At 55.1% G+C, this 15,578-nt stretch overlaps 1 protein-coding gene across 1 annotated transcript; it reads right to left on the bottom strand.

The window, feature by feature from the left end:
- Nucleotides 1-2,184: 2,184 nt before the first annotated feature.
- On the bottom strand, nt 2,185-11,985 carry LOC149912582 (maestro heat-like repeat-containing protein family member 2B). Its single transcript, XM_090130714.1, has 28 exons — nt 11,823-11,985; nt 11,589-11,687; nt 11,278-11,429; nt 10,776-10,919; nt 10,150-10,242; nt 9,797-9,866; nt 9,568-9,681; nt 9,409-9,482; nt 8,971-9,090; nt 8,736-8,843; nt 8,387-8,546; nt 8,239-8,279; nt 7,861-8,002; nt 7,266-7,318; nt 6,826-6,933; nt 6,397-6,522; nt 6,093-6,215; nt 5,803-5,958; nt 5,462-5,584; nt 5,097-5,176; nt 4,618-4,753; nt 4,409-4,501; nt 3,939-4,034; nt 3,639-3,762; nt 3,350-3,459; nt 2,822-2,974; nt 2,411-2,565; nt 2,185-2,267 (listed from the first exon to the last, which is right to left on the bottom strand). The coding sequence occupies exons 1-28, from the start codon at nt 11,965-11,967 to the stop codon at nt 2,216-2,218; spliced, it is 3,150 nt and encodes a 1,049-aa protein (XP_089986840.1). The 5' UTR covers nt 11,968-11,985; the 3' UTR covers nt 2,185-2,215.
- Nucleotides 11,986-15,578: the final 3,593 nt, after the last annotated feature.

Below are 15,578 nucleotides of genomic sequence, written 5' to 3'. Positions count from 1 at the left end.
TCCTCCAGGCTGCATGACATCTATGGAATATTACCAGAGAGGGAAATAAATAATGTTGTGGATTAACTCAAAATTTAAGTGTTCCTTATATCTCCTCATAAGATGCCCATAATCAGTCAGCAAGTCCTGCAGTACTCCAGAAGAAACACTGCAGTTCATTTAATTCAGCCAATTATTCCGTGCACTCTGTTGCTACCAGGCTACTTGGTCCTCTACAGCTGCTGGTCTTCTGAAAAACATCAGTGTTTGGTTATTCATTTGGAAGCTCAGTGTTACATCCTGTAATCTCTCTAGATTTCTCCATGAGAATATGTAGAAATCTGTAAAGCTCTGAAGTCTGGTCTGGACGATCGAGTAGTGAGCTGGACTGTGAACCAGCTAAAGGAAAGAAGCCAGAGAGTTTTGGTCAGTGGAACAGAGTGAGTCTAGTTGCTGATGACACAAAACTGTGAGTGGCTGACATGCCTGAAGGCTGTGCTGCCACCCAGCAAGACCTAGACAGGCTGGTGAGTTTGGCAGGGAGAAACGTAATGAAATATAACAAGGGCAAGTGCAGAGACTTGCGTCTGGGTAAGAACAGCACCCCAGGTACCAGAATAGGTTGGGGACTGACCTGTTGGAGAGCAGTGTAGGAGAAAGAGACTTGGGGGTCCCAGTGAACAGTGGGCTGACCGTGAGCCAGCATTGTGCCCTTGTGGCCAAGAAGACCGATGGCATCCTGGGGCAGACTAGAAGGGCTGTGATTAGCAGGTCAAAAGAGGTTCTCCTTCCCTTCTACTCTGCCCAGGTGACCAGAACTGGAGTATTGTGTCCAGTTCTGGGCCTCTCCGTTCACAAGAAGGACAGGGAACTGCTTGAGAGAGTCCAGTGCAGAACTTCTTTACGGTGGGGGCGACAGAACACTGGAACAGGCTGCCCAGAGAGGCTGGGGGGACTCCTTCTCTGGAGACATTCAAAACCTGTGTGGATGCGTTCCTGTATGACCTGATCTAGGTGTTCCTGCTAGGGCAGGGGGATTGGACTAGATGATCATACAGGGTTCCTTCCAATCCTCAACATTCGGTGATTCTGTGATTCCGTAACTGGTGTGGAGAAGAGATAGCAGCTATTAAAATGAAGACTTGGTAAAAAAAAAACCCTTTTCACATCTTAGCCAGGATTCTGGTATTTAATTTATTTAAATAAATAATACATTTTTAAGCTCATCTTTTCTCTTCTCTTCCTCTTCTATCCTCTTCTTTCCACTTCTCTCCTCTTCCTCTTCTCTCCACTTCCCCTTCCTTTTCTCTTCTCTCCTCTTCTCTCCTCTTCCTCTCCTTTTCTCTTCCTCTCTTCTTCCTCTTCTCTTCCTCTTCTCTCCTCTCCTCTTCCTCTTCTCTCCTCTTCTCTCCTTTTCCTCTTCTCTCCTCTTCCTCCTCTCCTCCTCCTTTTCTCTTCCTTCTCTCCTCTTCCTCTTCCTTTTCTCCACTCCTCTTCCTCTTCTCTCCTCTCCTCTTCCTCTCCTCTTCTCTCCTCCTCCTCTTCTCTCGTCTTCTTCCTTCCTCTTCCCCTTCTCTCCTCTTTCTCTTCCTCTTCTCCTCTCCTCTCTTTCCTCTTCCCTTCTCCCCTTCCCTTCCCTTCTCTTCCATTCCCTTCTTCCCTTCTCTTCCCTTCCCTTCCCCTCCTTTTCCTTCCCTTCTCCCTTTCCTTCTTCCCCCCCTCTCCTTCTGCCCCCTCCCCTCTCCCCAATCTCTCCTCCCCTCTCCTCTTCTCCTCTCCTTTTAAATTTCCCTTTTTCATTCCCTTTCCCTCTCCTCTTCCCTCCTCTCCTCTCCTCTCTTTCCTCTTCCTCTTCCCTTCCTCACTTTTTTCCTCCCTTCTCCCTTCCCTTCTTACCTTCCTCTCCCCACCCACTCCCCTCACCCATTCCCCCTGCTTGTCCCCTCCCCTCCTCTCCTCTCAAATTTCCCTTTTGATTCCCTTTTTCATTTCCCTTTCCCCTTCCCTTGCCTTCCCTTGCCTTCCCCTCCATTTCCTTCCGCTCCGTTTCCTTTCATTTTTCCTTTCATTTTTTCCTTTCCTTTTCTTTTTTGTTTCTTTCCCTTTCCTTTCTTTTCCTTTCCTTTTTCATTTCTTTCCCTATCTTTCTCTTTCTTTCCCTTTCTTTCCCTTTCCTCTTCCCATCTTTTCTTTCCTTTTCTTTTCTCTTTTTCTTTTTGCCTTTCTCTTCTTTGGTCTACTGGCTCCACCATCGAAGACAGAACTCTCTCATTCTTCTCCACGTCTCACTAGAAAAAGGAGAGTCTCAAGTTGTGAGTGAGTTCTTTTCACCTCAAACAGACTTTGAGAGGGAAAAAGAAAAGCCGCTTTGTCCCGGGATCCCCAGCTACAAGTTTGACCGCAGCAACAGCAAAGGCAGGAGAGCAGATACCTGTCTGTGGGCCCAAGCAGCCGACGGAAGTTGTCGATCACGACTTCTGCGTGACAGCGGGTGAGGATGATCACCGCCTGGCACAGGAAGGGCACGACTGCGCTCTGCTGCGTGGATGATGCGCAGCTGCGCAAGATGTACAGGATTAGTGGAACCTGAAAGAGGAAGGGGAGAAGGAACAACTTGCTGCATCCTTGACTCTGCAGGGAGTGACCGTGGACATTCAGCGCAGGAGCAGTGCCCGCTCCCTTGACATGCTGTCAAGGCCTAAGCCTAAATGTCACGCCAGCCCCCCTGTCTAAGCCCTGGCTCTGCACTCAGGCTGTGCTTCTTTCGCACAAGAAGCAAATGGCACAAGGCATCATGCAACAGCCAGAAAAAGTCCAAGACACGTGGAAGAAAGTCTCTTACGTCCCGACAGATGTCCTTTCTGTACATCTGCAGAAAGGTGATCATCCACTTCCCAGCAGCACGCACGCGCATTCCTTTGACCTTCTTGAATGCCTCCTTGATGGCCATCATGAAGTCGACGGCGCGTTCCACGGGGAAGTTTCTGCAGACCATCTGCAGAGAAACGAGAAGCAGGAGAGATCCCATCACTGCTCTGCGGCAGCTCTTCAAAACATAAAGCAGTCTGGAGGGCACTCAGGCAGCCATCACAACGCTCCTGCTGTCCGTACCCTGCTATTTTTACGGAAGGCAGTTGAGCCTTCTCTCAGCTTCTCCACCCATGGCGTCTGCTTACATGCAAAGCCTACCTCCCAGCAGCCACAGTCACACATGCAAACAAACACACACAGTCAACATACACACAAATGCACATCATACAGTCAGCTCCTTGCACTGGGCACCTGAAGGCCAGACATAGCTGGGGGCAGCTTAGGGTCATGCAGAAGCCTACGCACTGAGATCCCACCGCCCCTTTTTGGGCCCACTTACCCTTGCGATTTTGGATGAGGTCTGGAACTGCAAGGTGGTGCTGCAGGCATGCAGCCCCTCGCACAGGCTCCTGATGTCTCCCATCTCGATGACTGTGTCGGTCTCCTTGGCTGGAAAGAGCACGGAGAGAAAAGGAAAGTCATGCTTCTGGAAACAGAACTGCTTTCCTTGGGGCAGAGACAGAGGACGGGGTGGGGACGAGAAGAGAGCTGCGCACAGTGCCTCTCCCTCCTGTAAACAGGGCCTAGGGGAGGAGAGAAGAGGGCTGGTGCACACCCAGTCTACTTGCCTTGGATTCGGAGAAGGGAGCTCAGACAGGAGACAGCCAACTGGCGGGATGCGGGCATGGGGTCGCACGTCAGAGGCGCCAGCAATCCCACCAGGGAGCCAAAGTGCTTGCAGGCATCTCCTCTCTGCAGGGGCAAGAGGCAGGAAAAAAGCTGTAGGCAGCCCCAGCTCTCACTAGCTACTTCCAGCTGTGCCTTCCCCACACACGGTGGCACAGCATGCACAGCTGGGAGGAGCTCGCCTTCCAGCTCAGGGGCAGCGGAGAGGGAGCAGGGGGCATGCGGTGGGGCTCTTTACTCACTCGAAGCTCTTCAGAAGCAGCCAGCAGCTGGGAGCAGGTCTGCAGGGCCCTCTTGCGCTCCCACACATCGTCTGAGGTGACTGATTTCTGCAGGACCTGGGGAAGGCATCTGTCTCACTGTGGACATCTTTTCTTTCCTGCCAGCCCTCTCCCTGTCCCTCCTTTTCCAGCACTTATCCTCAGGACCTGCTGCCCTGTGGCTCCATGCAGCCCCTCCCCTTTCCCCCCCCGCACAGCTGTCCCTGCTCTCTGCAGATGTTCCTGCCTCCTAAACCGGGAGCTGTGACCTGCCAGGGCTGGCTCCTGCCTTTCCCCCTGCAGGGCCCATTTCTCTGCCCGTTTCTGAGCTCACAGCGAGCTGGCATATCAGCAGGAGATTCATCCCCCGCTGACCATCCTCTCATTCGCCAGATCTCTGTCCCTGCTATCCACAGGCATCACACTTTCTCCCTTGCCCCACATGTACTCACTTGGACTATGTTCTGGAAGAAGTCACAGCTGGGCTCTGTCTCGAGCAGGACCACCATGAGCCGGCCCAGAGCGTTCAACGATGTTTGCTGAAGCTGAAAGCAGAAGAGGAGATTGAGGTGTGGCATCACGGCTGCTGCCAGAGCATAGGCTGTGTGTGCTGAGGTAGGGCTCCTGCTGAGAGGTGGCCAGGAAAGTTACGGCAGGTTACCTGCAGGTACTGCGCTGCGTGCTGTGACTTCCTGATCTTCAGCATCATCTTTGCTGAAGGGTGCGTCACGATGTTCTTGCAGCACAGAGTCAACATCTCCCGCATGTCCTTGTTTCCAAAAGTGGGCTTCAGCTTGCTGACAGGAGGAAAAAAGGAAGAGAAAGCAGAAAGGGCCTTTAGCAGTGCTCTCCAGACTGGTTCAGACAACATCCAAGGTTCTCCTAATCGACAGCTACAAAGTAAACACCCCCAGCGCATGCTGCTGAGCACCATCTTCAGTTCCAGCAGTGCCCGCCTCCTCCCTGGCAGCAGTGAACCACCTCCCTCTCTGTAGGGAAGGAGACCCCTTCTCTTCCCCGCCACAGGACGGGAGCACCAGGGCCGTTCTCTCCTCACCCCCTGCCCCCTCCAGGCCTTCGGAGCTACCCAGAAGGTGGAGCACCATCCTGTTTTGCGATCCCAGAGGCTCGCGCCCTTACCTCAACTGCACCAGGGCCAGAACCACCTTGAGGGGCACTGGGGAGACAGGGGCGCCCAAGTAATACTTCTTCAGCAAGTCCTGCAAGTCCCAGAGAGACACTGTCAAAGCGGGCAAGAAGCACGCGAGAGCTGTTCCACCCAGCCCAGAGACAGACACAACTGCCACGCGCCAGCCCCATCACTCCCACATTTCCCACTGCAGGATGCAGCAGCTCCACAGCTGCTGGACCTAGCCCGCTGCACAGCTGCTGCCTGCCAGCACCTGAGGCTCCCACCAGCTGGAGACGTGTGTGCCTCCAGGGAATCGAGCCTCGTGGCGCAGCCCAAAACTCCACTGCAGGCAGCTCTGGCTCTAGGCACTCACCATCAGGATCTCCAGCAGCTTGCCCTTCAAGGAGGGGTTAAGGCTGGCGGAATCACCCACGGTTTGGAAGGCAGAGCTGGAGTCGGTGATGCTCTGCACCAGTGCAAGGTTGTTCCGCAAGTCCTGAGGCCCAAGAGAGAAGAACATACTGTGAACTGCGGGAAGGGCCGAGGGCTGCAAGGGGGACACGTGGGGGCGATGCTAAGGGAAGGGCTTGGGTCTTCATCTGGGCACAAACCGTTCCCCAGGGGACCTTCAGAAAGAGAAGGCCCATCTCAGCATCTCCCCAGAGGAGGGGCTGCGGCTGGGCACAGACACCCTGGCACGTTTCAAGCTCTCACCCGGCAGCTGCAGCTGTACAGCAGCAGGATGTTGCCCACAATGTCTACCTCCAGGCGGGCGAGCAGCTGCTCCTTGCTGGCACGCAGTGCCAAGCTGCCATAGGCGAGCATGAGAGCGCTGCGTGTGCCATGAGCTCTCGTGCTGTCCAGCTCCATCTGTGTGGGGAGAAGTGCTTTGAGAACTTGCTCAGCGGCCCCCAGTGCCCGACAGTGCAGCTGGGCTCCCAAGGCAGGAGCTGCTGTGAAAATGAGGCAGAAGAAAGCCAAGGTGGAAACCCGTAACGCTTTACCTTCTTGCTCCTGGCAATCCTTCCATTCCGGTCCTTGCACAGCCTGGACGAAAACATGATGAGTGTGTCCAGGACTGGGTGGAAGTTGCCCTCAGCAGCATGGCTGACAAGAGAGATCATTCCCTGCACAAAAGAACAAGGGGCAGTTGGCGCAGGCGTGACCTTACTGGTGCAGCCAAGCACAGTGGCTTGGCCAGTCCTCTCCTGAGGGAAACAGCAGCAGTGAGGAGATCAGAAAGGTCCGGAGCAGGGCTAGAAGACAGACTGGGGACGCTCACAGAAGCTGCAGGAGGGGAGAGCTCACCTGGGCCTCAGAGGGCTCCTCCGCGTTTGCTTCCGTCAGATGTTGCAGCAGCTTCTCTTGGACGTGAATGTGGAGGACTGCCTTACAGGCTCCCAGCACTGTCCCCAGCGCCTTGTACAGGAAAGGCTGCATGGGAAGGGAAGGGAAGGGACGGAAAAGGAAGTCAGAATCTGAGATGTAGCAGCAGCCTGACCTGTTGGCAGAGGACCAGGTGGGAAGGGAGCACCCACGCTCCCTGGGAGTTGCTGAGAGCAGCCGCAGGCCGAGCTTTAGCCGGTCCCCGGGCAGCTTGCAGGGAAAGGCCCTCTGGGGGACATGGGCTGGGGAAGCAGCATGAGCGGGACGAGTGGGCAGAGCACCAGCCGCAGCCCCAGCCCCAGTTGGACACCTGCAGCTGCACCGCTGGGTAGAGCCCGGGGGAAAACCCACCTTTTCTGCAGAGCTGCTGGCAGAGCTGCCCAGCCAGCGGCTCAGCTCACAGCTCAGGCCCTTTGTCCAGGCGTCATCCTCCATCGTCTCCAGAGAAGCCCTCAGAAACTGTTGGAGAACAGAAGAAGCCAATGTTCCCTTGCCCTTTGCCTCTTCCCCCATTTCCAAGTTGCTGCAGCCTTCTGGGGAGAGGTGTCTGGAAGAACAGGCCCTCTCTCAGCTGCCCCCAGCATTCCCTCCATTAAAGCCACCTGCAGCTCTTCTCCTAAGAGCCGCCTTGGGCTTGGGACGAATGGGAAGAGGCAGTGCTGCAAAGGCATGCGGCCGCTCTGCAGCAGCATTTGAGAGGTTGTTCCTGTCCTGCGGGGGCTCATATGAGAGCAGGTCACCTTTAGGCAGGCAAGCACTGCTCTGCACCATGCTTCCTGGCAATGCTGTACCTTTAGTAGATGGTGCTCCCACTCTGCAGTGTCCGGGAAGCTCTCCAATTTCCCTGCACAGCAATAGGAAGCAAAAGACCTTTGCTTGGGATCAAGCCACAAAAGAGCTGCCGCAAACCTGGTTTGGCCTGGGCACTGGGCAAAGCTGGGACCTACGCCCCCTCCACAACGACCTGTCCCTCCCCACAAACACTTTCCCAGTAAGAACACAGAACTGCTCCAGGACTGCTGCCTGAGGGGAGGTGAAGGGCCCATCCATCTCCTGGAATGGGTAGACCCCAGGGGGAAAGGTCCCTGGGCCTCAGTGCCGTATCCCTGAAATGGGAACTGCAGTAGAGCAAGCAGTGGGCCACAGGTTGTATTTTCATCCCTCCCCTCCCTTCCCCACCCCTCCCTTCCCTTCCCTTCCTTTCCCTTCCCCTCCCTTCCCTTCCCTTCCTTTCCCTTCCCCTCCCTTCCCTTCCCTTTCCTTACCCACCCGTCCCCTCCCCTCCCTTCCCTTCCCCTCCCCTTCCTTTCCCTCCCCTCCCCTCCGCTCCGCTCCCCTCCCCTTCCCTTCCCTTCTTCCGCCTCCCCCTGTCCACCAGCACTTTACCTTCAAGGCACTGCAGCAGCAGGGGAATCTCAGCTGCCCACATGGCCCCCACAGCTCTGTGGATCCTGCTGTGGAGGTTTCGCATGAGCAGCAAGGCAGCAGCTTGGAGTTCGCTGCCTGCAAAAGGGCTCCCTGCCACCACCTGAGCGAGAGCAAGGAGAAGCAGGGTCACTTCTGCAGCAAGAGCAGCGGCTTCTCCCAGGAGGGAAGCAGCTCGGCTCTGCCCTGGCGGGCAAGGAGCAACCAACAACTTTTCCCATGGTGCTGCGAGCCTGGGAAGAGAATGGCAGCCCCGGGGCTCAGGTGGACACTGGCGCTCTCGGCCATGCTGCTTCCTCCTCGGGGCTTGTGACACCAGTCCCTGGAGCATCTACTCACCAACAGGCGCACCAGCAGCGTCTGGGGAGTCAGCAGGGGGCCTGCGGGGAGAAAGGTGTGCTGAGTGCCCTGCCACATGTCCCTCCGCTGTCCCTTCTGGGTGCTAATACGGGTCAGCAGAGCTCCCTGGGGGAGTTTCTGCTCCTACCTTGAAACACGGAGCTGAGGAAGTGTGGATCCAGCTCTCCTACCTCCCGCGCTGCCAGGTCCTCTCTCTCAGCCAGGCTTTGGATGCAGCGGGAGATCGGGATCAGCATGCCCGTGTACTGAGCTGGAACCACATAGAGCAGCAGCCGCGGCCACAGGAGCTGTAGGGAACGAAGCAGTTGAGCGTGTCAGCATTCCTGCCTCCGCTCAGAGATGAAGAGGACTCTGTGAATTTCCCTGAGTTTTGTGTGCTTCAGAGCACGCTGGAGGAGAGACCTGGGGTGTTGCAATGGGACAAGGAACACGTGGTGCGAAGGCGAGGAGCGGCAGCAGGGCAGAGTGTGACTTACTTTGGTCATCCCTCTCACTGAGAAATCCAGCGATCCCAGGATGCTCATGCACTGCTCTTGCAGAGCTCCTTCTTCCTGGGCCTCCTGGGCAGAAAGGACTCCAGCTGCCTGCACAACATTGTTGTTGAAACACCAGTTACTCTCAGCTGGATCAGGTGTGGTCCCACTGGTGCTTCTGTGCCAGCCTTTGAGCAGCAAAGGCCTTCCAAAAGAAGATGCAGCCCCCTGTCCTTACCCTTCTTCCCGTGCTGCGGCTGAACTCATTGAAGATATGCCCCACTACGTCCCAGGATGAGCAGCTCTGGGCATCGGTGCTGAGCAGGTCCCCGATGAAACGCAGAATGGCCTTCCTCACCTGCCAGGGGTCAGTTATGGGTTTGATTTTCCAGGTCAGAAGGCAAAGGGAAGCTACGTGCTCATTGGGACAGCCCTTTGGGCACGAGCAGAGACAGCGAGAGCAGAGGACAAGCCTTGGCTCTTGAGGTGAGGGCCAGGCTGTAGCACCAGGCGGTGCGCCTTCCAAGTGCAGCACAGGGACCTGCCTGCTCCACTCTGCCTGCTCTCCCCACAGGAGCCATCGCGACCATGTGGTCAATGCCCCAGCACCTGTCTAGTCACCCCAGCCCTGCCCGTCACCACTCCGACAGAGCTTTCTTTTCCCAAAGCAGCTCACCTGGATCCTGGGGTCGCTGCACACGCACTGCAAAGCCTCTGCGACCTGGGGCAGCTTCTCCGTCATCACAGGCTCTGCAAGAGATGTGCAGAAGCATGCATGGAGACACAACCCTGATGGCAAAAGGGATCCCTGGAAATAGCGACCCATGGTACTGACCATCAGAGCAAGCTAGAGCACTGAGCAGACCCAGGGCTGCCACGCATCCAGCCTCCCTCTCATCGCCCAGCTGCAACCGCAGAAACAGGACTGCTTCCTCTGGGCAGATCCGGGCTGCAGAGAGAAAATCCCGTGCTGTGTTAGCAAGAAACACATGCCCATTCCTGAGGTTGGCGAGAAAGCTTTTGGCCAGGGCACTGCCAAGCATTGCCAAAGCTCCTCTCCTTACCCTGCAGCAGGATGCAGCGGGTCAGCTCTGTGCTATCAGCCTCGCTGTGCTGCCTGGTGTCATCAGAGAGCTGTGGGAACAAGGTCCGTTTTAGAAAATCGCATCAGCACTGAGGACAGGAAAGAAACTGTGCTGCCAAGCTCTCGTCTCCCTGGGCACTCTCAGGGAGAGGACATGCAGACAAAACCTGGCCTGCCCAACAGCATCCCTGGGGGCACACGCATGGCTCTGGAGGAGCCTCAGGCATGCAGGAGCTACAGCTGAGCACCTGTCAGAAGCTCAGAGCTCTGCAGTCCTCCTGAGACTTGGACAAGAGGGAAACTGCTGTGGGTGCAAGGATAGGCTCCCCTTACCTGGTAGAACATGGCACTGGTAATGGCCAGAAACTTGTCCTTGGGGATGATGGTCTGAACTCCCTCTAAGGCCTCCAGGAAGATAGTGAGGCTCTGTAAGAGACCAGGAGAGGAAAAAAGCGCTGCAGCCACATCTAGCCACTTGGGAGCGGAGAAACTGTTTTCCAATGGTTTCTCCACTGGGGGAAGCTCCTGCACACTGTTTGGCATTCTTGTTTGTCCCCCAACTCTCAGCAGCACCCAAAGTCTCTCTGCTTTCAACCGAGCCCTGTTGGCATCGTTTGCAAGCATTTCCCACCCAGCATCCCTCTTCTCCCTCATCAGATGCAACTAAATGTGGTCTGCCTGGTTGTTAGCACAGAGCTCCTCAGGCACTCAGAGCCCCACGGTGGTGGTTGTGAAGCCTCCCATCCCCAGAAGATGGGCCCCACTGACTCCTGGCTCCCTCCTGGTTCCTGTCCCCATTGTTCTTCCCTTGACGGAAGAGCTCAGGAAGCCTCAGACCTCCCTTGATCACCTGTTCCTTCTTTCTCCAAGGGTTCCCCACCTCCTCCCCGCATCCCCCTGACCCCTCGTGGCATTTGCATGGGCCCCACATCCACCCTGAGCCCTGCACAACATCTCACCTTGGTCACTCTGCAGATGTCTTGGACCTCCTGATACGGGCGCACGAGCCAGAGGAGCTGCTCCCAGACGTGCTCTCGGTGCAGCTCCTCTTGCAGGAGGACAGCCATCATGGCAGTCACAGCCCCAAAGACGGCCTGTTTGTCCTGGAAAGGAATGGCAGAGGCCCGGCATCAAAGACTGAAGGTCTGCCCTTCCGACAGAGAGGGCTTTCTCTTTTCCTTCCCCTTCCCCATACCCCCTTGCCCAGCAGGAGATGAGCTCGCTCTGGACAGCAGGGAGATTTTCCCCACACCCTCGTCCCCAGCACTCCCTGCCACAGTGCTGTGACATGCAGCTGCTTCCTGGCACGGAGATGCAGCCCCGAGCGCAGTTTGGGGCCCTTTGCAGAGCCAGCCCACTCCCTCTCATCACCCCTCTGCTCTCAGCCCACCGGGCACAGACAGAGCTGCTGACATGGAGGTCCCTGCTGCCATCCTGGGCTGGGAATGCAGCAGTGCTCACCTCTTCCTCCTTGCAGTCCTGCCAGTTTGTCAGCACGGAGAAGAAGAGCAGGTGCAGATTCTCGTAGATTTGTTCTTTCTGCACGGCAGGCCGGGGGCATTGCTTTCCAGAGCAGAAGTGAACCTGGACTCCTTCTGACCATTGTTTCACAACTGAGAAAACAAAATGAAACAACAAAATAAACGAAGAATTAATTTTAAAAGAAAAAACAAACAAAACCAAACCAACGAGAGAAAAGGGAGCCTGTGAGAGTCTGCAGGGCAGGATGCAAGGGCTGTCCTGAGACCCCCTGCTCTGGAGCCAGCACTCACCAGCACAAGCGAGGCGCAGGGTCCGGCCGCTCCTCACCTGGCCCACCACACTGCGCAGGCCAGCCAGCATCAGCCACGTGAAGGGGATGCACTGTGGAGCTGCAGAGGAGAAGGAGAGGTCCACAGTCAGAGCCCTGGCAGCAACAGAGGAGGGGGCGAAGCCCTGCATCCCCCAGAGAGGAAAGACCCCTTTCCCCAGTTGTCATAGGTGTAGGGTGGCTGAGAGCACTCTACCGTAGATGCCGAACAGTTTGCTGAGGGTGATGAGCACGAAATCCTTGGATACCTCCCCGATGGCCTTCAGCTGGCCCTGGAGCTCAGCCATCACCAAGCTGAAATGCATCCGGGCCAGAGCCACCAGGACGTTGCTGGCAGCCATCCTCACGTTGTCCCTGACACCCTGAAAAGGAGTCACTGGTGACACACCGTCCAGGAGACTGCCTGAGACCCTGGGAAGGGCTGAGCCACCGCCGTCCACCAGCACAACACCAGCACGGGCAGCGGCTCCCTTTGCCTTTGGCTGTAACCCCTCACCTGGGCTGCCGTCAGGTCCCAGGACACCTCTGCCAGCAGCCGGTTCACCACTCCGCACGGCGGGCGGCTGTCGTCTTCCCACAGGGCGCCCTCCAGCTCGCGGTACACCTGTGCTCGATCACCCTGGGGACAGGGACCAGTCATGCTTTGCTTTGCCCTTGCTCTCGGGGAGCCGCCCACTGCCACCCATCACCGTGCCGGTGTGGTGCCGCGGCCCGGCACCCACAGGACCACGGCACTGCGCCACGGCAAGGATTCACGGCCGGACGTCCCCAGCTCACCTCCCGGTCTTGCAGGCGCTGTTGCAGCACAGTCACAGCGGAGACAGGGACAGGGCTCGGCACCCTGCTTCTCTCCCTGCGACGCGTACGTCTGGGCACGCAGCCCACACAGGCAAAGAGACCTGGAAGCAAAGAGCGGAGCAGCTGCCGCCGGTGTCGCTCGGAGCCAGGGCCGAGCATCCGGCCGGCTCTGGGAGGAACGCTCCTCCAGCCCCACGGTTGGCGGGGACGGGGGAGGGAGCTTTCCCCTTGCTGGGGTGCCGGGGAAACCACGGCGGGCAGCTGCGCTCAGCAGAGCGAGGACGGTGCTGCCGGCGCGGCCTGAACTGACTCTGGAGGCACACGTGCGCTCGGGCGGCGTCACGGCGTGCGGAGAGGTGGAGGGACTCACCTCGAAGGGCTCTCAGCCGCTCCATGACAGCAGGAAATCTCCAGGTAGACGCAACGCTCTCTCTGGTTCCGCTTCCTGCGGGTCCCACAAGCGGACTGAGCCACCGCTCCCACCGCTGCCACGAGGGCGCACGAGGTACCACTGTGACATCACAGCGCAGTGTCACCTCACAGGGAATGGCTGGGGACCAGGCAGCACGCAGGGCAGCCCTGCAGGCCCCCAAACGCAGCATCTTCTGTGATGCACTCGGCTCTGGGGTTCCGGTTCCATGCGGAATTCCAAGCAGGGAATGACCTCAGCTGGGGGAGAGCCCCTGCCAGGGAGCAGCTGCTGGGCACCGCTGCCCGGCACTGTCTCAGTGACTGGGGACTCCATGCCGGGAGGTCCCTCTGGATCACATCCCTCCCTTCTACTCTGCCAGCTGTACCACCTCACTGGGTATCATCAGCAAATTTGCTGAGGGTACACTTGTGTCATGGAATCATAGAATCTTGGAATGGCCTGGGTTGAAAAGGACACCATGATCACATAGTTTTAACCCCCCTGCTGTGTGCAGTCACAACCAGCAGCCCAGGCTGCCCAGAGCCACATCCAGCCTGGCCTTGCATGCCTGCAGGGATGGGGCATCCACAGCCTCCTTGGGCAACCTGTTCCAGTGCCTCACCACCCTCCGTGTGTTGTTTCCACTGCCCATGACATTGATGAAAATGCTGAAGAGCACCAGTCCCAGGATGGACCCTTAGGGGACACCACTCACGACTGGCCTCCACCCGGACTCAGAACCGGTGATAACAACCTCTGGCTGTGACCATCAGACCAATTATTTACCCACAGAATGATTCAGCCTTCAAATCCATCTCTCTCCACCTCAGAGATAAGGACGCAATGTGGGAACATGTCAAAAGCCTTCCACAAGTACAGGGAGATGACAGCAGTTGCCCAATGCCCACTGATGTCGTCACTCCAGGAAGGCTTCAAAATACATCAATAGAATTTCAAACTGTGCATTCAGCTGGTTTTATTGAAATGAAAATAAAGTGATAAATACATAGGAAAATAAAGAAAACACACCTCTTGAAAGTACTGCAAATCTTATTATACCAATATCAATAGGCTAGTTAGGAGTAGAGAGAATAACTTTAAAATAATGGAATTTGAGTTGCTTAAGCATTTCTTCACTAAATGCTGGCTTAAATATTAAATCTCTGTCACTTACAGGTATTTGTATTGAGCTCAACCGTTTGGCTTTTTAAAGGAAAAAATCTGAGACATTACCATCTCAGTTTTTGTACTAATACGATTTGACAGCAGCAGTAAAACGGAGCCATTGCTAATTGCTTCTACATAGAGATTATTAAGGATTTTCTATCTGAACAGCAGAATACTTGCATTTCTAATAAAACCTCCAGAAGAGAAATCACGCTTTGGTTCTGCTGATGTGTTCTTATCAGTTATTGCAGCTTTCAGGTAACTCTTAGTTTGCCCTTATCGAACTTTCTGTTTAGGGGAGCAACTCATGTGAGAAAGGAGGAAAGATGATACGTGGAAAGTATTACACACACTAATCTCTATTGTAGAAAATGCTGGCATACAAAATAATCTCCTTTATTAAAAAGCGTACAGTTAAGAGTCCAGCCCACATGAAGATTGAAGCTTCACTTCTTTTGGTGTCTGTCTGGAGCTCTGCTGCTACATTTCTAATAACATTAGAAACATGACAAACCTAGCTAGCAACACTAACCTTAGAGTCTAAACCATGAAAAAGAAAAGGGAAGGCAGCAATTTCACATTTCCACTGCTGTCACCGTCCAAGGAGGTGACTAGGCTGCATTATTTTCAACAGCTGAAGTCATCAGGGCCCAAACTGTTTAACTGTAACTCTGAAAGTCACAATTAATACAGTACAAATACAAGTACTCTGCTATGCAGTGTGTCCTGACTCAGACTGAAATTAAAACATGATTGCTTATCTCTGTGGCTGAAAGGAAAAACTGAAATCTTCCATTCAGTTCAGCAGTCAGCTCCTCCAGCTGACACAAGTCCAAATGTTCTATTGCACTCACTCATAAATAAAGCATGGGGCAGATCTGCTAGGTTTACAAATTGCTGGAGGAGATGGTGTCTGCAGATTGCCTTTCCTTTGCCCTCTTCTACTACATGTGAGAGGAATCCAAACTGAGTTCTTCCTCTGCCTGGGGCATCTGGAACCCACACAGTCAGATCCGATACTAGGAGAAAAATTCTAAGAGTGGTGAGGTGCTGAACACCTCAATAGAAAGCAGAAAACTCTCCAAATCCTGTCCTTATTGCTTGTGTCCCACACTGAAGTTAGCTTTTTCCTTCCCACCAAGGGCTGCAGTCTTTGATTCTCTCCATCTTCCCCCATCTTGCTCCCTTGCCCATCACAGGAAAGCTCTACTTTCTAAAGTGCACACGATGCCTTGTTTACCTGCTGCCATGCTGCTCAGTACCGTCTCTTCTCCTGCTCTGTGCTGGAATACATTCAGACACAGCCTGATTTTCCAAGAAATCAAGCTCACAGTTCTGTTCCGACCATTACTGGATTGTGGAAGGATGCTCCCAGCAATATGCCATTCAGCAGGTAGAGCTTGTTGCTGGGAGGATGGTAAGATTTGACTCAGAAAGAAGGCTGTCACTGCAGCCAAAACCTTGTCAGAAGAGAGACGTGAGCTTGTCATTTGTCCATTGCATTCCTTGCAGGTTTGATATAGCACATGAAGATTTCGGTACATCAGCAGTGAGCTTTCACCATTCTCATCTTCA

The sequence above is a fragment of the Phasianus colchicus genome, chromosome Z, assembly GCF_987193195.1.
Source record: "Phasianus colchicus chromosome Z, bPhaCol1.hap1.1, whole genome shotgun sequence".
Classification (NCBI taxonomy): Eukaryota; Metazoa; Chordata; class Aves; order Galliformes; family Phasianidae; genus Phasianus; species Phasianus colchicus.
The sequence above is the reverse complement of the archived record's forward strand: the minus strand, read 5'-3'. Positions and strand labels throughout refer to the sequence as shown.